Consider the following 26,315-nt stretch of genomic DNA (forward strand, 5'->3'; position numbering starts at 1 on the left):
CCTTCTTCACCACCCCATGGGAATCTCTCTACAAACAACTGTCTTTAGAATCAGAAAACCGAGGACAAGTTTCTGCTTCTCCACAAAGGTACACGCCACTGCCCCATGTGGCCTAACCCACCCCCACTTCACTGTCTCATCTGTAAATGAGAGGTTACACCAAAGGGATTTTCACTCCTCCTGACTCAGCCCTCAGCAGCCTCCTTGAGAAGATGGTGTCAACAGGGGTTGCAGGAAAGGGCTGTGGCTCCAGGCCTCCCCTGACCAGGGGCTCCTGGCTGCTGATGGGGACTTTGATACCATCTGCCTACGGGGAAGCCCTGCAAGAAGGGGGAGTGCCAGGGCCTGACCTTCATGGGACAGTCCCTCTAAGTCCTCAAATTCTCTGGGCCTATGATCACCCCAGCTCCCCGATGCACCCCATTTTTGGGAGAACCTGGGCAGTGGGGAAGATCGGGATGAGACAGCTGAGTCAGCTGGGTTAGCTTTGGCTTAGTTTCCTGCTTTTGTCCTTGATTACAGCGGATCACTGAGAGCCAGCGCAGGTTCCTGTGGCTCTAAACAGAGGGCTGCTCCTTACCTTCTCCGTGACGGCACGGGCGCATTCGATCAGCTCCCTCTTGGTGTAGCTGTCTGTGGGGCAGACCTGGAGGGCCCCTGCCTTCTGCACCAGGAAGATACAGCCGTGGCCCAGGTCCTGCACACGAGTGCGAATCTGGAATCCGATCTGCAGAGGCAAGCCCAGGATGGGGAAGAAGAAGCGTGATGGACCCTGCCATTGAGGCCTTCCCTATGTGGAAAATTTCTCCTACGTCCTATGGGAGCCTGGCTAGGAAAATTCCACTCCTATTAGGAGTCTGTGTTTGGTGAAGTATGGAATTTGGTTGATTTTGCTTCCCTTTTGAGAGACTGTAAAATGCCCAGTCTCTACCTAGCAAGCCTGTATCTTGCGGTCCTAGCGTAATACTCTCCTTGATACATTATCTTTCCTGGTTTATAGCTTATCTGCTCCTCCAGCTACCTGGTGAGAATGTTAATTAGATGAACTTTGTGGGATAATTCTGTTATTCATTCAACAAGCATTTACTGAGCCCCTATTGTGTGTCAAGGCCTCTTCTAAGCAGGTAATGTGTTTAATTTCATTTATTCTTCACAATAGCTCTAGAGGGTAATTAGAGGTTCAAAATGTGGTTTCCGTATTAAGCATATTTCTAAGTGTTCAGATTCTTGCAAAATTGGTATGTTTACCAACCAGAACACCCCCTTCCCCAGCTGTATCCCGTGGGGACAGCGACCATACCGAGCCCAGACTTCCTATCAGGTCAGGTTTGAGGTTTCCTTTAAAAGGTACATTTTTAGAGCTAAAAGCTCAGCAGGCACACATTCTTTTAATAACTCCTGGGTTATGTGATTATAAAAGGTACTTTGCCTAAGAGAGGCCAAGTGGGCTTCGCTCTGGATTAGCTGCCAGCTGTCTCCTTTAAGGTGTAATAAATTCCACTTCCACCTCCCCGAAGTTTGCATTCCTACGGCCCCGTTTCACATCAAATTTCATTTTGGTCTGATCAATACAGCTGCCATAAATAATCTGCCTTCTAGCCCAGGTAGGCAACTCAAACCAAACCAAAACAAAACTTTAAGCATGGGTCAGTGTTATTTTCAAGAATCTACAAGAGCTAGAAGCTATGGCTCTTTTTTTTTCCAGTGTCTATCAGGAGTAGTTATGAAAAGATCTCAGGTATTGTGAATAAAACCTGGGAGATTTTTGGCCCCCTGGATGCTATCTTCCAATACCATCTCATTAGTCACAGTTAAAGAAAGAGTGACTTTGGAGAATGAGGGGTGCTGCAATTGTTATTTCTCATATTATCGAAACACTGTTTTTAGGGAAAAAACCCTCCTCTAAACCCCTTAAAGGCCCAAAATACTTTTAAATCCATTTAGTAGAATATTCTCCTGATCGACAAAGTTGAGCTTCTGCTCCTTTAGGTCTCTTCTATACACTTTCTTCTTTTGAGATACAGTCTTTTTCTGTCACCTAGGCTGGAGAGCAGTGGTGTGGTCTTGGCTCACTGCAATCTCCGCCTCCCGGGTTCAAGCATTCTCCTGCCTCAGCCTCCTTAGTAGCTGGGATTACAGGTGGCCACCACAACACCCGGCTAATTTTTGTATTTTTTTTTTAGTAGAGACGGGGTTTCACCATGTTGGCCAGGCTGGTCTCGAACTCCTGACCTCAAGTGATCCGCCCACCTTGGCCTCCCAAAGTGCTGGGATTACAGGCTGAGCCACCACACCCAGCCAAGCTTCTGCTCTTTTGGGTGCTTTCTATACACTTCTATACACCTTCGTACACAGGGTGCTACAGACATTTCATAATTAGGCAGGGCTGTCTTGTTGACTACCTCCATGCAGAATACAACAGCAGCAGCACCTCTGGACTGCACAACACGGCAGCTCTGCCAACAGATCTGGAATGGTGTAGTAGTAAGGCTGCTGCTGAGGCGGGAAAAACACTCCAGCCCACACAGATGTCATGTCATTTAAATATACGTGTTTGCTGGACATGTTTGTTGGTTTGAAAATAATGTTAAGCTGAAGCAGGGGTATACCCCATTAAAGTTTCAAACAATCTGGCTCTTGAAGCGTTCCAGATCCACAGAGTTAAAACCTAAGTATTTCAGGGTAAGATAATCTAGAGGCAAGGGCTCTGAGGTCAGTGATGACCACAGATCTTTAAAGGATAAAGTGCTGCTGGAAAAGTCAAGTAAGAAGGAAATGGAGTTAGAAACATTTATAGAATTTCACGGTAAAAAAGATCTTAGCAGTTCAACCTCCCCATTTTATAGACCCAGAGAAGTGAAGTGATTTGCCTAAGATCACACAGCTGGTCCCTGGCAAAACTAGGTGAGAATCCAGGTCTTTAATCCTGAGCACAGTGCTCTACTCGGTAGATCAGTGTTTTTCTAACTTCTTTGATTTTTCTACTTAGCAGCAGAACCCTTCCTCTCCCTCTCGAAATTAAATCTCTTGTGGATCTCAATAGGTCAAATGGATAGCAGTAATGGGTTATGAGTATACTCTTCCTTTATGAGTTAAAATGTGTATCTTTGACCCAATAAAAAGCCAAAAATGAGACTGAGTGAACCAAAGTTTTACAGATAAGGTTATGAAGGCTAGTTACAGCCTTAGCCACCAAATTATTTCTGTATTTTGCTTTGGTGACACAGTGTTGAGAAAATCCTGTTACATGCATAAAGAAACCAAAGGAGAGCAGTTTCCTCCCAGTTCTTGACCACTGCAGGCAAGGCAGATGCAGCAGCAGCCTGAGATCAGCACAAAACTACCCCGCAGCCTGAAGCAAAGCACTGGTGGCCCCCAAGGGGTTCCCATTTGGCCTAGACCACACTCAAAAGCTCCTTTCTGCCACCCACATGAGTGAAAGGTTGACAGCAAGGCGGGTTTTCCTAACAGTTTCAACAACAGTTAAATTAAGTTTAAAAAGCGACACTAGGGGCAAACATGCAGAACCTTCTCTGTGGGTTTTGAAGAACATGGCATGAAACCATGATGCTAGAAGAGACCCAGGCTCTCCAACTTCTCTGTGCGCTCCTCCTGCTCCCGTGCAGAGTCTAGCCTGAGCTTTCTATTTGCAGAATGCAAGGCACCGGGACGAACACCTGTATCTTAAATCCCCTTCAGAGTGGGAGGGAGGGAGGACCCACTCTTGAGCTGTCTTGAACCTGAACCCTATGGGATGACATGATCCGTGGTGGGATACATCCTCAACAACACTCTTGTGCTCCCTTAGTGCCACACCCCACCGAAGGCTACGCTCTAAAAACATACCCCAGCGCCCTGCTGCCTGGCCCCTTTCTTGGAGGTGACACGATGCACATAGCAAGGGAGCCTGTATAGGATCAATGGTGCGGCTGGCCCAGTGGTCATCAGAAATAAAATTCCAGTTAAGAAGCTCCAAGGAAGGCCAGTACCAGAAAACAAGGGGATGAGAATAAGTGAGGCAACAGCTGCAAAGGCCTTTGGTGTTCTCAGTCAACCCAGGGCTTTGCCTCCATATTCAGGGCTGTGCCAAGTCACACAACTGTCATCTAGGTACCTGGAGACCCCTTGAGGCTCAGCCTCACAGGTATCTTGCATGTGTGTCTGCACAATCCTATTTGGACAGCACACGGGAGGGATGCAGGGTTATCAAGGACAAGCTGAAATAGGCTTCATCCACTGATGTTCATGGGCCAGGAGGGCTGAATCTAAGAGGAAGGATGGGGTCTCAGGATTCCCAGCCAGCCCTGTTCTCAACATTTCACCCCTTTGGGCAGCAGAAAGGACTAGGGAACTTCTTCCAGCTCTGCCTTCTCCTTGGGAACCTGACATTCTGGGTGAGCCCACTAACCTTGAGGGGCCTTTGTTCCTTCCCCTGTGACACAGGACAGAAGCTATGTCCCATTCTGGAGGCTGATGGGATGGTCAAATGAACAGGTACATGTGGAAAATCTCAAAAAGATGAAAGTGCCATATGAATGTGTACTGCTGCAAAAGGAGGCAGACGGGTGCAGAGAGGCAGCCAGGGTTGTGATGCCCGACTAACCTGGGTTTGAATCCTGGCTACTCCACATATTTACTTGTTAACTTATTTACTTACTTGGAACATTCACTTATTCCAAAAAGTTATTTAAAGTGGCTCGCGTACTAGCGACTGTAGTTGTGTGGTCTTGGGCATTTAACTAAGCTCCCTGAGCCTAGGTTTGCTTATCTGTGAAATGGGGAAGAAAAGAAGATTGTTATCTCACTGCAGTTGTGAGGGGAAACAGGAGTGGGCCCATCACAGCATCTGACATGCGGTAGGACTTGATAAATAATAACTCTTTTACTATTACTTTGCAGAGGCACATGGAACAGCTAGGGCATTGAAATGAAAGAGGGCAACAGAACCAACAGTCTACTGGCAATTTCCTAGAACATTTTGTTTTACTAGGGGAACATCCTTGAAAGGAAATTCCGTTTTTGTTTTTTTTTTTTTTTTTTTTTTTTTGAGATGGAGTTTCGCTCTTTTTGTCTAGGCTGGAGTACAATGGTGCAATCTCGGCTCACTGCAACCTCCGCCACCCGGGTTCAAGCGATTTTCCTGCCTCAGCCTCCTGAATAGCTGAGATTACAGGCACCTCCCCCTCCACCATGCCCGGCTAATTTTTGTATTTGTAGTAGAGACGGGGTTTCGCCATGTTGTCCAGGCTGGTCTCAAACTCCTGGCCTCAAGTGATCCACTCATCTCGGCCTCCCAAAGAGTTGGGATTACAGGCGTGAGCCACAGAGGAAATTCATTTTTTGAGTCTGTATCCAAAAAGATAAGAGATTTAGACTGGGTGCAGTGGCTCATCCCTGTAATCCCAGCACTTTGGGAGGCCGAGATGGGTGGATCACTTGAGGCCAGGAGTTCGAGACCAGCCTGGACAACATGGCGAAACCCCGTCTCTACTATAGATACAAAAATCAGCCTGGCATGGTGGCGGGTGCCTGTAATCTCAGCTACTCAGAAGGCTGAGGCAGGAGAATCGCTTGAACCCGGGTGGCGGAGGTTGCAGTGAGCCGAGATCACACCATTGTACTCCAGCCTGGATGACAGACTTTGTCTCAAAAAAAAAAAAAAGATAAGGAATTTAAAAACGCTAAGCTTCTCCATGCAATAGTGAACTTCTCAGTAAATATGACCAGCCCACAGGGTGATCCAACGAACTACCAGTGTTTATTAGAAAGGAATGTTGCTCAAAGACATAAAATGTGGGGTTTTAAATTGGCAACTTTAGAAAAAGTGTTACTTGAGCCTCAAGAAAAACCCTCAATTCTTTTCTTGTCGAAATAAAAGTAAAATGGAGAAAATCATCTCCTGGTTTTGTGCCTTGGGGGAAATTAAAAGCCTGGTCTTTATGAAGTTTTGGATCTGATTCCAGTTGGAGGGGGTCTAAGGAATCCTGATCGCCTTTCCTCACTGCCTCAAACAAAACAAAACGCACTGGTTTTTCCCAAGCCTTAAAAAACAACTAAGTCTGAAACCAGGTCAAATATAATTTGCTTGGGATAGCTTGTGAAAGTTGAAAAGGCAAGAATGGAACTTATCTGACAAAGATAGAAAACACGGAAGAAAAAAGTGGCAAGTGGCTGGGCATGGTGGCTCACATCTGTAATCCCAGCACTTGGGAGGGTGAGGCAGGTGGGTGGCTTGAGTCCAAGAGTTTGAGACCAGCCTGGGTAACATAGTGAGACCTTGTTAATAGAAAAATTAACCAGGCATGGTGGCGCACACCTGCAGTCCCAGCTACTTGGGAGGCTGAGGTGGGAGGATTGCTTAAGACTGGGACAGAGCTCAAGGCTATAGTAAGCTGTGATTGCACTACTGTACTCCAGCCTGGGCAACAGAGTGAGACCCTGGCTCAAAATAATAGTAATGATAATAGAATTATTATTAGGTTGGTGTAAAGGTAATTGCAGTTTTTGCCACTAAAAGAAATGGCAGAAACTGCATTTACTTTTGCACCAACCTAATAAAAGAGCGGGTCCAATGGCAGTGGGGCATCCTTTTCCCACCTCCAGCATGTGTGTCTTGGGGTGGAAAATTTTAGAGAATTCTAAAGCAGACATCCATTGCATCTGGGGGAAAGGGCTCTGGTTCTCACCATAGGCGCTTAACAAATGATCGCGCCAGCTTTTAAGGCATCCGGTATTTCAAGTGGTTACTGCACATTTTCCTCAGAGACAACGCTGTTGTCGCTAAATCTTTTCCTCAGGATTTACATTTAGAAGTTGTGGCTCATAGGATCTCGAGTTCTTTCTTCTTCTTCTTTTTTTTAAGGGGAAAATAATCTTACATTGCAAAGCTGCTGGAGGTTTTTAACTTTTCCAAAGAAAGAAGTTTTCAAAGTGATGTTAACAGAGGTTTGAATTTTCTATGAAAAATAAGCAGATAAAGCTCCTGCTTGACGTTCCAGGGCAGAGCTATGACTTTTCCTGTAATTGTCACATTCTGGAAAAGACCAAAATGCTGACCTTGCACAGCGGACTGCGGGACTGCAGTGAAGGCAGCAGCTCCTTATTTCCCCTGGATATAAATAGTTTCACATGCTGTGATGGGGGGGCCCTCTTGGGTAAACAAATAATTCTATGATCTTGGAATAAAAAACTACATTGCTTCAGGGATCTCCTAACCTTCTCAGTTTTCCCCAAATATCTGTCTGGCAAATGTACACAAAGAATTTTCCTTAGCAAGCCACTGGAAATGTTATATTCTCTCTGCCCCTTTTCACTCCAGGTCACACTGCTCTCGTGTCTGGAATGTAAAATACATCTCAAGATGTAACAGTGAAAAGGAAAACCTTAATGAAAACGTCAGCTGCTACAAATGCAGGGCCAATAACCAAAGTAACCTGTTGTTGTGCTTTTAGCAACACATTCTCTTTCCTCGCTGTTTCGGCATTATTTTATATTTTGGTTTAATGGTCTCTGTCGTAATAAAAAAAAAATCTGCTTGTTTCACACGTTGGGTGGGTAGCTTACAAGAACTCATGTGGAAAGGGCCCTACAGACAGTTCAGGGAGGCAGCAGTTAAACTACCTAAGGCAGATGGTGGCAGATTCCATTTTTAAAGGTTTCTGTGGACAGATATCCAAACCTCCCTTGCCAAACACGTCTTCTTCTTCTTTTTTTTTTTTTTTTTTTTTTTTTTGAGATGGAGTCTCACTTGGTTGCCTAGGCTAAAGGGCAGTGCACAATCTTGGCTCACTGCAACCTCCACCTCCCGGGTTCAAGCAATTCTCCTGGCTCAACCTTCTAAGTAGCTGGGATTACAGGTGCGTGCCATCATGCCCAGTTAATTTTTGTATTTTTGTAGACAAGGAGGTGCGCCATGTTGGCCAGGCTTGGTCTTGAACTCCTAACCTCAAGTGATCCGTCCGCCTTGGCCTCCCAAAGTGCTTTATAGGTGTGAGCCATCGCGCCCAGCCCACTTTTTCCTTTTGTCCAAGCAAACTTTTCCTTACTGTAACACAAGTTCCCTTACTTTTGTTTATGGAGTTCAAAATTATAGGTTAGTCAAATGAATTATAAATCTAGATGATCTTACTAAAACAGGGAGTCTATTTAAAAAAAAAAATGATAGGCCTGTGTAAAGAATCAACAGAATCTTAATGTGGGTGATAACTCTCTTTTCTTGGTAGTGACTTCACACTCATCCCAAATACAATTATTCATGCTACAGCCTAGTCAATTATTCTAGTATCTCAAAATGCAGGCACTGTTAGAGACTTAAGTAATCCCATGCTAGATATATATGTATGCAAGTACATATATATATATGGTATTCCTATTTACATGCACTGTTACCATACACATTAGAAAGTGATTTGTTTTGGGACTTCATTTCTGGAATATCTCTCGGAGTCTCTGTAAAAACATACTTAGACCTGACTCCCAGGAGAAATAGCAGCACTGAGTAACTTGGGGACAGTGTCTGTCACTATAAGAAGAGAAGACCAATTACAACCTTCTGCCTTGACAACTCAGTTCATTTAGGAACGTCTTGAACAGGGTCTGAGCTCAATAAACAGCTTGCTGAATTTCACAGAATATAATTACCTTTATCTTTCAAGTGTCCCTGTAATCCACTCCATTCATCTTCATTTTAAATTGGGCCTCCTTTCTCTAAGAAGCCATGTGGTTCCCCAAGCCCTGGACTCCTCTGTGTGTTCACACTGATACAGATGCTACAAAAGGCTCCTTGGAGCTGCGCCTGACCTGTGTCCTTCCCAATGGACAACCCCATTAGAAGTATGAGAGATGGCAGCTCTTAGAAAGTGGCCTTTGGGGCCCAACTTTGGCTACAGTTAGACTCTTACGGGTAAAGGCATTCTAAAGCCAAGTCTACACTGGCCGCTAAGGAAAGCTGTCTAGGAAAGGCGGGGAAGTAATAAAAGGAGGCCACAGGAGGTATCTCTGGGCCAATTCTTAGCCACCCAGAATATTCAGGCAAGACTTTGTTTCATGAAAGTCGCTCTTTCTAGGGAGAGGGACAGCTAATTTTCATACCTGACTCTTTCAACACTTCTGTGAACCTTTGGAAAACAAAAATAATTGTGGGGGATGTGCTAACTGGAGTAGGAAGTGATAAGATGGCAGTCCCAAGCTTGGGCATGCTAATAGAGACAGCAGGTGACAGGGCCAGGGACAGGGGACCTGGTAGAACACTGTATACAAAGTCCTTCTGTCTGAAAGCCCATGCCCCAGTTCTTGGCCAGTCTGCCCCATAAGGGGCAGTGAGCCTTGAGTATAGCCTGGGGCTACCTGGTCTGGACCTGTGCTGTGCAGTGGTGGGGGAATAAACTGGGCTCTGGTTACTGGGCTGGGGTCTTCTAGAGTGGAGCTAAGCTATGAAGAAATACCCAGGAGTGGGCACCAGTGTGTGTGTGCATCTTAAAATAGGGGTCTTAAGGTGGCAGACCTCCTCTGGTTCCGCCGTGGCTGCTGCCATCTGGCCCTGGAAAGCCAGGTGCCCATAGTCACTGGTCATTTGTGAAGCCAGTCCTCCCAACTCCTCCGGGTTAGTAACCGACTTAGTCATCTGGAAAAAGAAAACAAGCAAGACACACACACACACACACATACACACAGAGAAACGCATGAGAACCATGTGTTAATATCAATGGAAGCCAAAGGGTTTCATTCACTTTTAAGCTCCTTAGGGGGTGAAGGCCAGGCCTTGCATTTGGGGCTAGACGCTGGAGAGGGCAGTTCAAGCCAAGCCCATGCTGCATTGCACACAAAAGGCCAGAGCCCTCGCAGGCCCCGGCTCAGGCCACAGATTCTGGCCGGGCCCAGTGGGCACATGCTCAGCGTTCGGGCTGTGCAGCTTGGAGCCAGCACCCAGGGCCCACCCTCTGGCAGGTGAGTATGCCAGCCCCTCACCAGCCCTGCCCTGGGGGGTCACCAGAGGAATTCCCCCTAGAAACTCCCAGGAGGCACAAGCCCTGTGCGCTTCTCACCCCTGGGCCCAGGCTTCTGTCGGGGGCTGATCTGGTCTCTGGGTGCCCCAAAGCAGGTCCCACCCAGGCGAGAGAGGGCATGAGGACAGGGCTGTTAAGAAAACCATGAATGAGAAGTGCTGGATAAGTCAGTGTTTTAGAGGAAAACACTCATAGAGGATACAGCTTTGCAGTAAATTTGTGCCGAAGAATGACAAGGTTTTAGCCACAAATTTAGTTAAGAGTGGTGTGTAGCCCACATGGTCAAGTTCTGCATTTATTATGAAGATACTCAGGATTTTTCTCTGTTTCATAGACTGATGCATCTCAATTATCTAAGGTAGCTGGCATGCTAGTTTCTAGTGTTTCCTCTTCCCCTAGACAAAAATACCTCTACATTCTCACAAAAGCAGTTTTAATCTGCCACCCAGATGGGTGTCACTGTCCCTCATCAAGGGGCTCCCCTCCTGCTCCACCTCCTCTTGCTCTGGATAACAATACTGTCTCTTTCTTTGTGGCCTTTTAAGACCTTGATTTTAAACAGCCTTTTAAAATGCCTTTTGAATGATTCTCCATCCATCAAGGCAGGACAGGAATGTCCAACCCTTCTAAGGCATGTGTACAAAGACACGTCCCAGGCTTCAGGCTGAGATGTGGCCTCTAAGGAACGCACACTGAGCTGCATGACAGTGAGTGTTGCCACGCGCTGCTCCACTGCGACCTGCCAACAGGTGCACTGGGAGTCTGGGCATCCTGACAGGGTGAGAAGAGCCTCTTTCACACAAGGAGCCAGGCCAGTTATCTCAGGAGTGGCCATGCAGCCTGAGGCTCGGCTCCTTAAGCTCATGGACACCGAGGGTCAAGCCAGGGCAGCTCAGGACCTGGCTCTGGAGACATTCCAGAAATACCATGAGACCGCTCAAACATGACTGCTGCTGCGCTGTGCTTCCTACTCATCAGGAATCTGTGCTGAAAGGCTGCTGGCTCGGACTAGGATCCATCCTCCAAGCTCCCCTGAGAAGGACAAGACTGGGCTCAGCTCCAGCGTTTCACAAAACACTGAGATGGGTGTACCATTCCCCAGCCCGAATTCTTTTAAACAAGCCTGGCACAATCACAGAGTTTCCATGAATGAATGGCAGCAGCCAGGGACGACTTTGTGGTCCAAGCTCAACCTCTAGTGGACACACGATTATATGACAAAACCACTCAGAGGGGACCTGGGCACAGCAACCACATGGTGGCTCATTCTGGTCACTTCAGCGAGGAAGGCCCATTGATTTCTCAACACAGGCTTATGTGGCAAGTATCAAAGAGGCATCTTTTGAACTTTTATCTTACAGCATCTGAGCCTTTAAAAGTCAGGAGAAACTTTTTCTATGGACTCCTATCAATTCTTTGGAGACAACATTTGTCATCTTTCATATAACTGCTTAACATATCAGATAGCATTCACTATCTCTCAATGCCATTTATATCTAAGAATCTATATAATACAGTTCTAGTTGCATTACATTTTAGAAAAACAAACAAACAAACAAACAAAAAAACAAAAACCAAACCAAACCAAAACATTACCTCCAAAAGTTGTATGCCTTCTAACTGTTGGGAATTTTTTTTTTCTTTTTACATAACCATACTGTTTCATTTTGCCTGAAAGACTGGCAATATCTTAGTTTCCAAGTATTATAACTTGATTTCATCAGATAATCTCATCTCTGTTCTATTTTATCCCCAAATATCTTCTCTTGTACTGTTATTTTAATCTACTGAAAACATCTCAAGTCCTTCGTGAGGTGAATAGGATTCTCCCCCTTTCTCCTTAACTACAAATTCCTTGCTTTCCCCATCTTCTCATTTTCTCTCCTTCCTTTGCTCCTCTGTCCTCATGCCCAAGTCTCAGCCATGTTTAATTCCCTCTTGCAGCTTTTTCATGAGATAAGAACTGCAGCAGACTGGGGCTACTGGACACAGGCAGCCAGAAAGACCACAGATAAAGGACAGAAGCTGGAGCCCCCGAGGGACTAGAGAGTGGTCTGGGCTCTCTCTCCGACACAGATCTGGGATTTGCAGGCTCAGCGGCGGCAGTGGATAAAAAGGCAAACAACAGTGGGGAGGGCAGTTCTCTCCCCTCTTACCATTTCCTGAGCTGTCACCGCAATGGCTTTGGAGTATTTAACCACAGTCGTCTGATAGTCGACAAATGTTCCCTTTGGTTCTGGAGGAGTGCCTTCATCCAGCTACAGAGGAGAGGAAAAGAATCCAAAGGTCATAAGAAGCCTGCTGAAGTGCAGACTGTATTTACGAGAATTAGGAACTTTGAAAACCAGAGAGGGCCTAGAGATTCTTTCGCCCAGTGTCAACTCAATTACCCAACTTGTGCAATAAGGACTTCAACAGAAGGGCACATAAGGCATTCAGGGGACATGGCAAGGAGAGGCTCCCAGCCTTGCCTGAGAGGAGTGGGAGGCCTTCCAGAGGAGTGATGTTTCAGCCAAGTCTTACCAGGCGAGGAGTCTGCCACATGTAAAAGGTGGGAAAGGCATCCCAAGAAAAGGGAACAGAATTCAAGCACATGGAGGTGGGAGCCAGCCTGACACTTCTAGGGAAGCGCAATGTGCCAGAAGATGAGGTGGGAAAGGAGGCGGACTCTCCATCAGGAAGCACTTCCTGAGGAATGGTCAAGTCCATGGCTATCCACAGAACCCTTCTTTATGAGCACAATCGGGGAATAGAAGGAATTACGAGCACTAGGAATAAGTTGTTGCTCACGTGACTATAAATGCAATAGGAACCGAGAGAAGGGCAAGATCACTGTGGGGTGGAAGAACTGAGACAATGGGACTATGTCCCTTGCAGGCTTGGGGACATATTGGTGTAGGAGATTTGTATTCAAGATCTGCTTCCGAGAACCTCGGGCTGGTTACTTAAACTCTGATCTCCAGTCCTTCAGTGATAACTTCCAGGCATCACATGGTTACAGTAAAAATCAACACTACACCTAGTCAAGAACTATATACAGGAAGAGGAGAGAATGACCATAATGAAGATGCTGATGATAAAGATGATAACGTCAATGATGAAGAAACAGGCAACCCATCTTCACCACCACCATCCTCACCATCACCACTGGTTGCTGAATGGTATTCCAGGCGAAGAGACAAAGTGAACAGAAATGAATACAGGCAGAGTGAGTCTAGTGAGGTCATCCTGACCTGAACAGGAGGGGGCTGTTGACAGCAGTGGGAATGAGGCTGCATCTGTTTTATGGAGAACCTTGAAATCATGAAGACAACAGTGGGATCTGGGGTAGGCAATGACGTATTTGAGATTTCCCTGGCAGCTCTGTGCCATAAAGTTCAGAGTCAGAGATGAGATTGGGGCCAAGTGGTCAATTAGGAAAATGTTAGCTGGTATCTTCAGTGAGAGCTATATGTCATGAGCAGGCATGGACTGCACTGTGAGTGAAAGGAAGGCATCACTGTGGCCTATACATGATGTGGCTGCATAGCCCAGCATATAATTTTCACCAAACTATTAACACAAACTCCACACCAGACTTTTTTAGCTTTCCCTATTAGGCAGATAGATGCTGTATCCCCATCATGGCACGGGGGCCCTGCTAGTCAAAGGAGACTGAATTGCATACTCATTCACTTGTTGTGAACTGACTGAAGCCTCAGGCCACATGCTAGGAGCTTGCATGTGAGATGTGACATCACTACCAGCATGCCAGGATGCTGGAGCTGAAGGGCAGCTTAGAGTTCTTGGCCAGCGGCCACCAGCCAAAGAACCTTTAACTAGTCTGAGGACAATGGGAAAAGAAAGAACAAAGTAGTGACTAGGATTTCAATTTCATTTATTTGAAAGAACTTCCCTTTACTCTGAGAGTATAGCCTTCCTCCTTTTGTGGGTGCTAACATGACCTTTCTTTTATAAAACAGCAGTGATGTAGATAGCACAGTTTTTGTTTGTTTTTGTTTAATTTTCTTACTTGGCCAAAAACAAAACGAAACAAAAACAAAGAAAAGATAACACATCACAAAATCCCACAGGATCCTACTAACCTCACTGAATGAGGAAATCAACGTTCTGAGAGCTTGAATACCTGTCCAAGGTCACCTGGAAAGCTGATTACTTCATACTCACTTGTGAGTCTCCAAACCTCCTAGTGCTCAGATGAAAGAGAGAGAATCTCAAAGAGAAGCTCCACAGTGGAAGCCCCCAAAGTGTCAGGAGTCACATCCAAGTTAGAATTAACTCTGGCTACACTCATGTTTTTCTATAATTCACTGGCTTTGAGAATTTCAGACAATGAGTCTAATAGTATCTCAGAGTTTTAACCAAATTAACGAAATTCTGAGAGACTACGCCAGCTTTCTAACGCCTTGCTGCACAGGGACCGAAAGGACCTGACACATCACTTAATTCGAAGTCCCCAGCAACAGGCTGAGCGAAGGGAGAATGGGAATGGGGAAGAGGTGTTGTGTGGTGCCCTGGATGTCAGGCCAGGGTAGATAAGAGTTTAGGGGCAACATTGAAACCCCAATTACATACTTTGTAGAACTGAGGGGGGAAGAATAGCTCCTGGCTTCTGTGGCTTGTGTTGGCCGGCAGTTCCTAATTACTGCTATCAAGTAACACCTGACTTATTTCCAGCCCATCCAGAAGAACCAAACGTGTCTCTGGCTGAGACAGCATAGGCTACACCACTAATGGCAGGTGGTTCAGGGCCTTCTCTCTCTGTCCACAGCCCATCACAGTGCATAAGGCATAGGGCTATCAAAGAAAGACTTTGGATCTGATGTCCATCTTCCTAGGATTTATGGAACCCTTCCCTATCATTTGAGTGGTACTGAAAAATATCTTCTCCCAGGAAGAAAAATATTATCATTTGAATTTCTAATTTGCACCAAGAAACCTTGGGCTCCATTACTTAACGTCCTTGGGTAGGTACATGGTTTATCTTCAAAGCTCTGGTGTTCTGATGTCCTGAAAACCAAACAAATCTACTGAGACTTATCCAAGGGCCTGCGGAAGAGGGAAATTTCACTCATTTTCTGCCAAAATGTCCACATGTGCAGCATGAGAAGCCCACAGCAGAAACTGATGGACGATTTGACAAGGTAGAGCCTCAGGCTCTAAAGGGAGACACAGCATTCCATCCTGGGCTTGTTATGTTTGTTCTCAGGCTGACAATGACTGCATAATGCCTAGGGATAATTATTCTAATTATAGTTACAGCATATCATTTCTTCATGGAGATATGAACAACCAATCTTCTCTAAATTAGCAATTAAAGACTGCTTATTATCCTGAAAAACCTTATTAATGTATTCACAATCTGACAATGGACATTTCAAAACATAGATGATGTCTAAAATTCTTGGCATGCTATCACAGGATGGCAATTAGATGCTGATGAACAAGCATTCTTTCTAATGAATGTCAAACTTACATGACTAGTGAAGGATTCTTTGGGGAAAAGAACAGGAGATATGGAGTTGAAACTGTCTCCAGTCATGTCACCCTAATGATCCGACTCAATTGATGGGTCACTAAATGAGAAAATGATACTCATGTTCTCTTATATGTCTGTAGCCTACAAGAGTTTACTATGGGCTTTTGCATATATACTATTTCAGTGGTTTCTGTGCTTGGCTAGATATCAGAACCACAAGGAGCATTTAAAAAGAGTATGTTAAAATGTAACCCAATTGAGTGGGTTGGGGGTGGAGCCTAGGAATCTACATTCTTAAAGTTCCACATGATTCCAAAATAGCCATTCCAAAAACTGGCACTTGGGAATCACTTTTTTTTTTTTTTTTTTGACAGAGTTTTGCTCTTGTTGCCCAGGCCAGAGTGCAATGGCATGATCTCAGCTCACCGCAACCTCTGCCTCCCAGGTTCAAGCGATTCTCCTGCCTCAGCCTCCTGAGTAGCTGGGATTACGGGCATGTGCCACCATGCCTGGCTAATTTTGTATTTTTAGTAGAAACAGGGTTTTACCATGTTGGTCAGGCTGGTCTTGAATTCCCAACCTCAGGTGATCCGCCCGCCTTGGCCTCCCAAAGTGCTGGGATTACAGGTGTGAGCCACTGCGCCCGGCCGGGAATCACTTTTATTTCATTTTGGCAATTGTTCCCCCACAACAAACCCTATGAAGTAGATAATCAATTTCCATCTTACAAGTGAGGAAACCTATGATATCTTCTCCATCTCCATCTTTTTCTTTCATGTAAAAAAAAAAAAAGAAGAAGAAGAAGGAAGGGCACAACTGGCTTACAAAAGTAATGCATTAATAATAAAGGATAATATGTTGGACGTGTGACTGGATATCTGTACATTAACTAGAACCTTCAAGAAAAGAAGAGGCTTGTTGCTATGAGCCTTGACAGCTTAGAGAAAAGCATGCAAAGCCCATGGGTGAGGGAGATGAGGGAGTAGAGAGCCCTGGAGCCCACGCCCACCTTGCTCATGGCTTCTGCAATGGCGTCCACCATGCCCCCAACCAGCCCCACTTCACTGGCAGCTTCGTTCAGCGTCACCATGATGTCATCCACGGCTTCCTTCATCAACTGGGCAGCCTCTGTGATGGCGTCATGGGTGTGTTGCGCCTGAGAAGGGAATTGTGAAACATTTCCTTAAGCAGAAGAAAGCGGCGCTCAGTCTTCTAAGAATAACCTTCAAAAGTAGAATATAAAACCATACCCCCACAATGGAGCACAGAAATCTATTCTATTTCTTCCCTTTATGTTTCGCCATTTGCTTGCAAAGTAAATAAAAATCAGAAAGACAAATAGAAAAAGATCTCTTTTTACAATCAGGGAAAAATAAAACTGCAATATCAAAATCTTATGACATGACCAATTTTTTATGTTACTATGTCAGGACTGTAGAAAGAGAACGCCACAGGTCCCTAAATATACAAGTTGATACATTTAAAAAACAATATAATGAAAAAATGTGCTTAAAATAAATGTACTTCTCTTCAAAGATGCCCAAAACACTATAATTCCCCGTCTACAGATAAGATTGGATTACAGAAGTGTAGGTGCCTCTAAGGGAAATGTATTTGTAGAGTGCCTAATAGGCTTTGAAACTATGTCACGAATTATATGCCATGAGGTTGGAGAAATGCTTGGAGCCCTGCAGGTAACGCCCTGAGTACCCATGCATTCCTTAGACCATGTTAGGAAGCAGGTGTCTCACACCTGTGTCAAGCACAGTAGGGGCTAAGTAAATGAATGAATGAAAACAATGAAACAATGGCAGTCCTGGGCTCCCTGAAAGATACCTCAAGTAGCAGCAAGATGCAGGGGGAACAGCCAAGGTGACAGACAAACCTGGGTTCTAGTTCTGGCTCCACTGCTGGCTAACTAGGTAAGTGGCCCTGGGCTTGGAGTCCTCCTAGGTAAGATGGGGCAACTATAACAACACTATGCAATGTGGGATGATATGGCTGCAGGCGCCTTGTCATTTATAAGGGCAGTCTAGGAAGAAATGTGCCCTCGCTCTGCAAAATTTGACCTGATGTCAGGTTTTCAGGGTCGGAATTGCATTACATCCAGGCACTGGGTCTACCCATGCCGTAGCTATGGCCGCCCTGAGCCACCTTGCGGGGGAAGTAGACCCTTTCAAAAGGCCAAGATACTGCATCTTTACTCTGGCAAATGAGAAGGTAAAGAAGCCAGTGGAAAGCAGTAAACGAGAACTCATTGGGTGATTTTTCTAAATACAAGAGAATTCCAAGAGGCTATGTGAGCCACAGGAACCAGCCCTGTCTGAATTGAAAAGCCATAGGAAGCAAGAAAAGTTATTCAAATATGACATCTGATGAGATGGGAAATACGTTGATCATGGGTGGTTATCCTTGAGGCAACTGTGTCAGGATACACAGAACTCTCTTTGGGATGAGTGAAGTAAACTGGTAATTTGGGTTGATAGCTGATTTCATGGCACAGACATGGTAAAACACAAAATGTGCAGATTGCTTTATTTTGATGATAGAAGTGTGAAAGGTGATACCTCTTGGACCTACTCTCCAGAAAGAGCATCTCATACATTTTTATTCATACAGAAGGTGAAAGGGGGGGTGCATATTTCTCTAAGTCTCACTTAGAATGAGATGACTGTTGGAGACACAAAAATGCCAGCAATTCTACACATTCATATGAAAACGAAGTATATCTTCTGGGGGAGACGAAAGCACTGCTTGCCAAGGATCTGTACTCTCATGCGGGCTCAGGAAGGTTCAGAAGCAAATTCTGGGGGCAGCAGTAAATCACAAAACTTTTTGAAGTCCTTGGACAATCTAAAGGACACTTGTCCTGTACCAGGTCACCGAAATCTATAAAAGCATGTCCTTGCTCTTGGCTATCCCAGAAATGAATTACCTCCCCATCCACTCATGCTGATGAATTCTCTAGAAGGCCTGCTCTCCTTCACTTCTCATGGTTAAGTTTTTCACAGATTCTTAGAGGGTCAGCTCAGCGTCTACCTATTCTATGAAGCCTCCTCCAATTACTTCAGGCCTCACCCAGGGCCTTTTCTTCCGAACGCCAAAGGCAAGTCTCATCTTTGTCAGACAGCCTAATCTCAAATCACACACACCTGCTAGTAGAGCTCAATAGTTTCAGATACCCAAAGACACAGCTGGATCTCAATTAAGGCCTGTTTAAACCACTGACAGCAATCTCATAAGTGGCATCGGTGGGCCCAACAATGAGGTCGTTATTTTAGATTCCAGAGGGGTTCCTTGTTACTGTTCCTCATGGCACCACACAAGAGAAAAGCCAGATTCCATTCTTTTTCAGACACACATCTGAAGTCTGCTTCCAAAGGAGCCTTGTTTCTTTATTACAGCACTTGAAATACAAAGCCCAGGATAGCAGGCACAGACATCACAGGAGTAAGGAAAAATGGGAGAAGGCCACAGGGGAGCAGATTTCAACTTTGGTAGAGGGAGAAAAACAAGGAATAATTAGAACTGCCCAACAGTGGAAAGGGCTGCGTTTCTGCTGGAGTGTTGCGGGCAGAATCTGTGGGGGCCCATCAAGGATGCTGCAGAAGGGAATTGGGTGGGGTGGGGATGAGTGGAGAAGAGAGCTCTGCGGGATAGAGAATACCGCAGAAAAGCTCAATGGAGTGAGGGAGAGGCTACACTGCAAACGCCTCAGTAAGCAGGTAATTCATTAACACCAGGTTCTGGGCTGCCGCTTTTTTAAAAAACATATCTACTATGTCAGGCACATTATCTCATTTAGTCTCTACCAGTACCTTAGGGAGGTATTCATAATTACCTTCATTGTTTAGGTGAAGAAACAAAGAAATGAAGTAATCTACTCGTGAGAGGCAGAGGTGGGATTTGAATCCAATTATGTTTGACCCCAAAGCTTGTGCTACTTTTCACCATATCAAAGCTACCCGTAACTATTTGACAAACTTTATTTCTTCTGCAGACAGGGATATATAACACCTAACACACAGCAAGTAAAACCTAGTAAATATCTGTCCAAAGAATAACACTCAAGGTGATTAAGTCTCTGCATCAGGCCTCTAAGGAAAGGGTTCAAAAAAACAGACTTGTAGTATCCCAGGCGTACTTTGGACTAAGCCTGTAGAGTTTGCAGAAAGAGAGCAGGTTGAATGAGACCAGTGAGGGACAGAAGTGATCACCTGCCTTGCCTTCACTCATCGTGTTTTACTTCATCAGCTAATGTTTTACTGAAAACTACTTCACACTGGTAGAAAATTATTCTAGACACCACTTTCAAGCAGAGGCTGTTACCGGAAAGCTTACAGTGCTGACTGTGTGTGCTCTATGGCTGGGAACACAGGAAACTAAGTCCAAGCTAGGTGTTGTGGTTTGCACCTGGAATTCCAGGTACTTGGGAGGCTGAAGCGGGAGGACTGCTTAAGGCCAGAAGTTTGTGATGAGCCTGGGCAACATGGTGAGACCCCATCTCTGACGGCTGGGAGCACACACAGTCAGCACTGTAAGCTTTCTGGTCACAGCCTCTGCTTTACCAGAAAGCAGAAGCTGAGGTTGTGAGGTTCCTTGAGAGAAAATAAAATTCCATGAGGAGCTCTGAACTTACAGTCCAAGCTGATGTGTTGATGTCTTAAAAATCCAGAAAGGTCGGGTGTGGTGGCTCACGCCTGTAATCCCAGCACTTTGGGAGGCTGAGGAGGATGGATCACCTGAGGTCAGGAGTTCAAGACCAGCCTGGCCAACATGGTGAAACCCCATCTCTACTAAAAATACAAAAAATTAACTGGGTGTGGTGGCAGGCGCCTGTAATACCAGCTACCCGGGAGGCTGAGGCAGGAGAATCACTTGAACCCGGGACGCCGAGGTTGCAGTGAGCGGAGATTGTGCCATTGCACTCCAGGCTGGGCGACAAGAGCAAAACTCTGTCTCAAAAACAAACAAAAAAATCCAGAAAACTCCTCCTTTGAATTATTCTCTTAGTACTGAAACCCTCAGGTAGGAGTGGGGACATGTGGCAGTAAACAGCCTGGAGAAAAGACAACCCAGAAGTGAGTCAGAGGGTAAGTTCTGCCTCCTCCAGTTTGGGGAGGGTGCAAAGGGGGCTGGCACGACTGCAAGGCACCCTATCGTTTCTCCATCGCAGTCGAAAGAGTATTCCTTTTTTTTTTCTTGCTCCATTCCACCACTTCAGCAACTCAACTTATTTTTCCAAAAGACTCTGAACAACTTGAGGGCAGTGGCTGGCACTTAATGTTTCAGCATCCCCAGAATGAGGCTCTTAATAACTGCCAAGTACATGAATGAAAAAATTGGACATAGAAAATGTTAAGTCCAAGCTGGCTGCTGTGGTTTGCGCCTATAATTCCAGGTACTTGGGAGGCTAAACGGGGAGGATTGCTTGAGGCCGGGAGTCTCTTGAGATGAGCCGGGGCAACATAGTGAGACCCCCACCTCTAATTCACTTATTAAGTAAATAAGTGAATAAATGAGCAAGCAGGCTAGCCAGATATGGTGGCACGTGCCTGTGGCCCAGCTACTTGGGAGGCTGAGGCAGGAAGAAGGCACGAGGCCACGAATTCATGACCAGCCTGGGCAATATAGTAAGACATGATCTCAAAAAAAGAAAAGAAAAGTCCATGACATTATTCACACTGCTACCAGTTTAATGTTTCTAAAATATGGACTGGTTGTGCCATTCCACTGCTTAAAGACTGCCAATGGCTCCCTACTACTTACAATAAAGACCGAAGTCCGTAATGTGGAAGAGACCCATCACCCTGCAGCCCAGTCCATCCTCCCACCTGTTGGTCCCCCAACTCTGCATGTTCCAGATAGATCAGACCACTCACTATTCCTGAAGAAATCACAACCCTTTAATAAATCTACCTATGCCTTTGCATATGCTGTTCTCTCTTCTTCAGTTCCCAAGTTCAGAGTAAAATGTGGTGCAGGGTCACCTATGACAGGCTGTCGTTATACTTGGTCACTTAAAGCAGCTGGGTGATACAACAGGCTGAAGAAATGTTCCCTCTTGCAAACTGGTATGGGAGATTTTCATATTAAACTGCAGTCTCTTAAGTACTAGAAATCGAAATGACATTTACTGGAGCACAATAGAGCATTCCTTTGTGCAAGCTGGGTGTCAGTGCTGAGCAGGGACCCAGCAAGCATTACAGTTTTCATTCCTGTAATCATCACACCATACATTTTTCTTCCCCAAGGACACTTGTCTACATATTCTGTCAAGAAAAAAATAACTTATACGTATATTTCTTTGTTTCCTCCCTAAGAACCTTGGGAAGGCCAATAGATTATTTCCGATCTCAGAGTGGGAGCTCAAATGCCACCAGCAAGAACTGGAAGTGTTTTTTCCTGGAGGGACACATTACAGCAGGAATGCATGATGGCTTCTTAGTGGTCCTAAGTGAGTCCCCGATATCCTGGACCATACCTTGGGGTTTCCGCCACCTTCTTTGGCTGCATACAACATCTGCAAGGCAGACTCTGCGAGAGTCTTGGTCTGGTCCAGCACCGTCATCTGCTGCTGATGATCAAGAATCTTGGAGGCCACACCGACTGCGGCTAAGATCAAGGGCTCAAAATAGCTTGCCAGTTGTGTCACCTTTCAAAAAAAAAAAAAAAAAAGCCACAGATGTATCATGTAAATACACGTGTCTCCTTCAGGGGCTCCACGGTCAGGCGCGGGAGGGGAACAGGACTGGGCTGACTCACAGGGAGAGGCAGATCTGCTGCAATTTAGTGCTGAAAGTGCTTGCTAATTAATGGACTCTTTCTTGGTCTTTACTTTCTCCAGGGAATTCTTCATCTCTCTAAATATGGCAGAGGTGCTAAGAAACCCACTCCAAGATCCAGAGTTAGATATGAGAGTTGAATTCAATTTTACAAACTGTCAATTTCTATAAATTAACAACTTTTAAAAGAACTAAAGACATCTTACAAACTCAGGAGGAAGGAGGAGTGGAAAAGGGTAAGGTAGCAGGGGAGCAGAAAAAAGCAGGAGATGAAAGAAACCTTCAAAAGCTTTGTAGGAAGCCAATCCCAACTGCCTTTTGCCCGGAGCATTTTGACCAAGCCTTGATTTGGAAAAAAAGCACAAATGATTTCACATCAGCCTAGATGCTCTGTTTATGATTCGCCCAACTTGGGAGAACAAAAAAAGCTTATCCCGACAGGAACCACTGCCTCCGCACAGGCCTCTTTCCAGGAGGGCACTGCCATGCATATCCACCAACGCTCACCAAAGCTCGCCTACCAGCTGGGCACTGTGGGCCACGTGTTGCAAACATCTAGTGGGCGCACCCCCTAAGCCAGGCTCTCCGCTGAAAGTTTAACATCCATTTCCCCGCTGAGCCTCCACAACTTTAAGGGGCAGATACACAAGAAGATACCGAGGCTTCAAGGGGTTGAGACGCATGCTCCATCTCATGCAGCTAAGAGGTGGAGACAGCGGCATCCCACCCCAGAGCCCCGGCTCTCAGCTGCCACAATCTGTGGTCTCTGTCACTTTCATTGGGATTCCAGTCCTGCTGCTGTGGTAGCATTGCACTTTTAGAAGTTTATCATTTGGTGTTTGGATGCCCCTCTACCTGGCATCAGAATATGAGATCTTAACATTTTGCTATATTCACTTCAGATACCAGAATCTATCCCCTCTCAGAATCTATCCTCACTCAGATAAAATACAATGGCATGAATCACACTTTTCTGTTCAATGCCTCATTCTGTGCGGTAATGACTAATGGCTAAATTATGCCCTTTAAGAGAACTTAAGATCAAACCTTTAGCCGGCACCTCCCTTAACGCTTCTTCCCATCACATGTTAGAAGAATGAGTGTTGTGGGGATGTGGACAGGAAGACCACTCACATGAGCAGTCACTGGGCCAGCAGGAGGGGGTGGAGGATGATGGGGTGGGGGGGTGGGGGGGGCTAGGGCAAAGTGGGGGAACGTGTCCAAAAAATAAAACTTAATTAACACTAATAGTGAGACATGATTATTGGCCAACAATAAACTTCTTTTTACATTTTTATTTCCTCTATGGTTATCTTACACAGAGGTTTCAAACCTGATGAACAGCGCTGTTCCCCACCCTTAGGGAGCCTTTGGGTGAATTTTAAAGGGGTCCTCTGGGCAGACATGAGCGACGCCAGGGCAGAGCATGGGCTGAATTTTGGTCCCTACTTCCCACTTCGGCCAAATGCCTTTGTGGAGGGCGCAGCCTGTACAACCACAGGCAGCAGCTCCACACACTTGCATTTGATTTCATCCTCATCCCCAGGAAGGGCACTGGTGTCACCACCAAAGGGAATGGAGCACTGAAGGGTTATCGGGGCAGAAGGCTTGGGGTGGTCCTTTATGTCCTAAAGGAGGAGTCAAAATGTTTAATGCATTAGAATCTTATATGTTTTCTAGGTTAATTTTATTATTTTCAAAGTATATTTCATCAATGCAACTGTCAAATGTCAGCGATTGCTGTATGCTGAGAATAATTAAATGCAATAACTAAATGGGAACCTGGCTTCCCCATGGAGGTAGCATGGCTAGGCCGTGAAGGACTTCAGCTCTGGCTTCAGAATCACTGGATTTGAATCTTCCCTGCCAATTCCTTACTCGGAAATATTTAGCTAATTGTTCCAATTGCTCCACTTCAGTTTCCTTATCTGTAAAATGGGGATTAATAATAGCACTGAGAGTTCATCAGGACTGGTAGGAGGATTAGCGTACATGAAAGCCCTTCACCATGATAACTGCCACATAGGAAGTACTCAGTAAAGGCTAGGTGCTCACATATAACAGGCAAAGCTTTTTGAAGGCATGTGCTTTTCTCTGTATTTAGGGAGCTTAGCAAGGACTTTAACACCATTAGTTCTTGAGACATGACAGAACAGGAAACATCCTCCCTTGGGTTAGCACATGCATTAAAATAACACAGAATTTTGAGTATTTGGTACATAACATTCATTCCTAGGTCTAGGGACACAGTGGATTGAATGGTGGCCCCTCAAAAGATATGTCCATATTCAAATACCTGCAACCTGGGAATGTGCTCTCATGTGGAAAAAGGGTGTTTGCAGGTGCATTTAAAGATCTTGAAATGAGAATGTCCTGAATTACCGGGGTGGGCTCTAAATCCAATAACAAACGCCCATCTAAGAGACAGAAGAGACACCGAAGAGCAGGTGACAATGTGATTACAGAAGCGGGGATCAGCGCGACAGTCAAGGAGTGCCAGGAGCCACAGGAAGATATAAGCAGCAAAGAACAGATTCTTTAGGGAATCCACTCTACAGTCTCCAGAGGGAGCAGAGCCCGGCCACCACCTGATTTTAGACTTTGGATGAGAGAATAAATTTCTGTTGTTTTAAGCCACAGAACTTCATGAACACAGCTGGGGTCTGAGAACTGGCATTTCTTATCACTCCCAGGTGCTGTTGAAGCTGCTGATCTGGGGCCCCACATGAGCACTGCAGTGAAGCCTTGGGGAAAATGTGGGTGTGAACTCCCAGTCCACGGCTCTTCTGGATAGAGGGTGCACCGACTGGCTCTGTCCAAAACTCTCTTTTAGAAGGTAAGAGATGGATTAGCCCAAGGGCCAAGTGTAAATTTATAAGTCAAGTGACATAAATATATTATGTTTCTTTTGATGCTAACCACTAACATAGGAATTAATCTTGTATACTAATGAAGCATCCGCAGAGACATGGGTATTGTCCTCCAAAGACGTCCAGAAACATTCTATTACAAAAGTTCTAGAATCAAAAGTAACTGCTGAAAAAACGTCCAGCTTCTCTTCTAAACTCAGTTTCCCTTATGGGCACATAGGCAGTGGCCCCAGTGTCCAGACCATTCTCCTACCCCTGCAAACCTCTTCAGACAGATGGACAAGCCCTTTTCTAATTGCCGTATAAAGAAACTCGGCTAAGAAATGAAATATGCTGGCCGGGCGTGGTGGCTCATGCCTGTAATCCCAGCACTTTGGGAGGCCGAGGCAGGTGGGTCACCTGAGGTTGGGAGTTTGAGACAAGCCTGACCAACACGGAGAAACCCTGTCTCTACTAATAATACAAAAATTAGCTGGGCATGGTGGTGCACGCCTGTAATCCCAGCTACCTGGGAGGCTGAGGCAGGAGAATTGATTGAACCTGGGAGGCGGAGGTTGTGGTGAGCTGAGATCGCGCCATTGCACTCCAGCCTGGGCAACAAGAGCAAAGCTCCGTCTCAAAAAAAAAAAAAAAGAAAAGAAAAGAAAAAGAAATGAAATATGCCACACTTAAAAAGGCAGAAAGACACTGGCCTTTGAGATTTCAAATCTTAAAAATCCCTCCTTGGAACCACTGGGAAGGTGAGTAGGCCCTTAAGCTATTCTGTAATTTGAAAAAGCAAGAATATTGATTTTCTAAAATCGATACCTGCCAAGAAGATTTTGGCTACTGTATTTCTTCCTATGTACATCTATACTGATGGCTGCACTGATAAAATGCTAGGAAACCCAAGGTGGTTAAAAATCCAATTTCTGGCCTCTCCCTATTGAGGCACAGGCTGCATGACAAGCCAACTGTCCTTGAAGAATTTGCAAAATGAACCCCAACCAAGCAAAATATCATCTGGCTCTGAACACAATGTGGATATGAATCCCCAGCTGAACGGCTCGCCTGGAGTGCACACCTAGGGAGGGTTTGGTCCTCCAGAGAAGTCTGCTTTGCCTCATTATGTCTAAGAGTAGACACTATGTTAGAAACCACAAAAGAATAATGTACCCTTAAACACATCAGAACGGGG

The 26,315-nt window shown here is 45.4% G+C and overlaps 1 protein-coding gene across 3 annotated transcripts in view; it reads right to left on the bottom strand.

Annotated features, from left to right (window-relative positions):
* TLN2 (talin 2) overlaps positions 1 to 26,315 on the bottom strand; it is a 463,814-nt gene that overhangs the window by 51,417 nt on the left and 386,082 nt on the right. For all 3 annotated transcript variants that reach the window (XM_055278272.2, XM_055278269.2, XM_063638847.1), the window contains 5 exons: positions 21,968 to 22,138; positions 16,493 to 16,639; positions 12,161 to 12,262; positions 9,503 to 9,622; positions 581 to 727 (listed from right to left, as the gene is read on the bottom strand). In XM_055278272.2, the coding sequence (XP_055134247.1) occupies positions 581 to 727; positions 9,503 to 9,622; positions 12,161 to 12,262; positions 16,493 to 16,639; positions 21,968 to 22,138 (687 nt within the window). The remainder of the gene's footprint in view (positions 1 to 580; positions 728 to 9,502; positions 9,623 to 12,160; positions 12,263 to 16,492; positions 16,640 to 21,967; positions 22,139 to 26,315) is intronic.

This window comes from Symphalangus syndactylus, chromosome 5, assembly GCF_028878055.3.
Source record: "Symphalangus syndactylus isolate Jambi chromosome 5, NHGRI_mSymSyn1-v2.1_pri, whole genome shotgun sequence".
NCBI lineage: Eukaryota > Metazoa > Chordata > Mammalia > Primates > Hylobatidae > Symphalangus > Symphalangus syndactylus.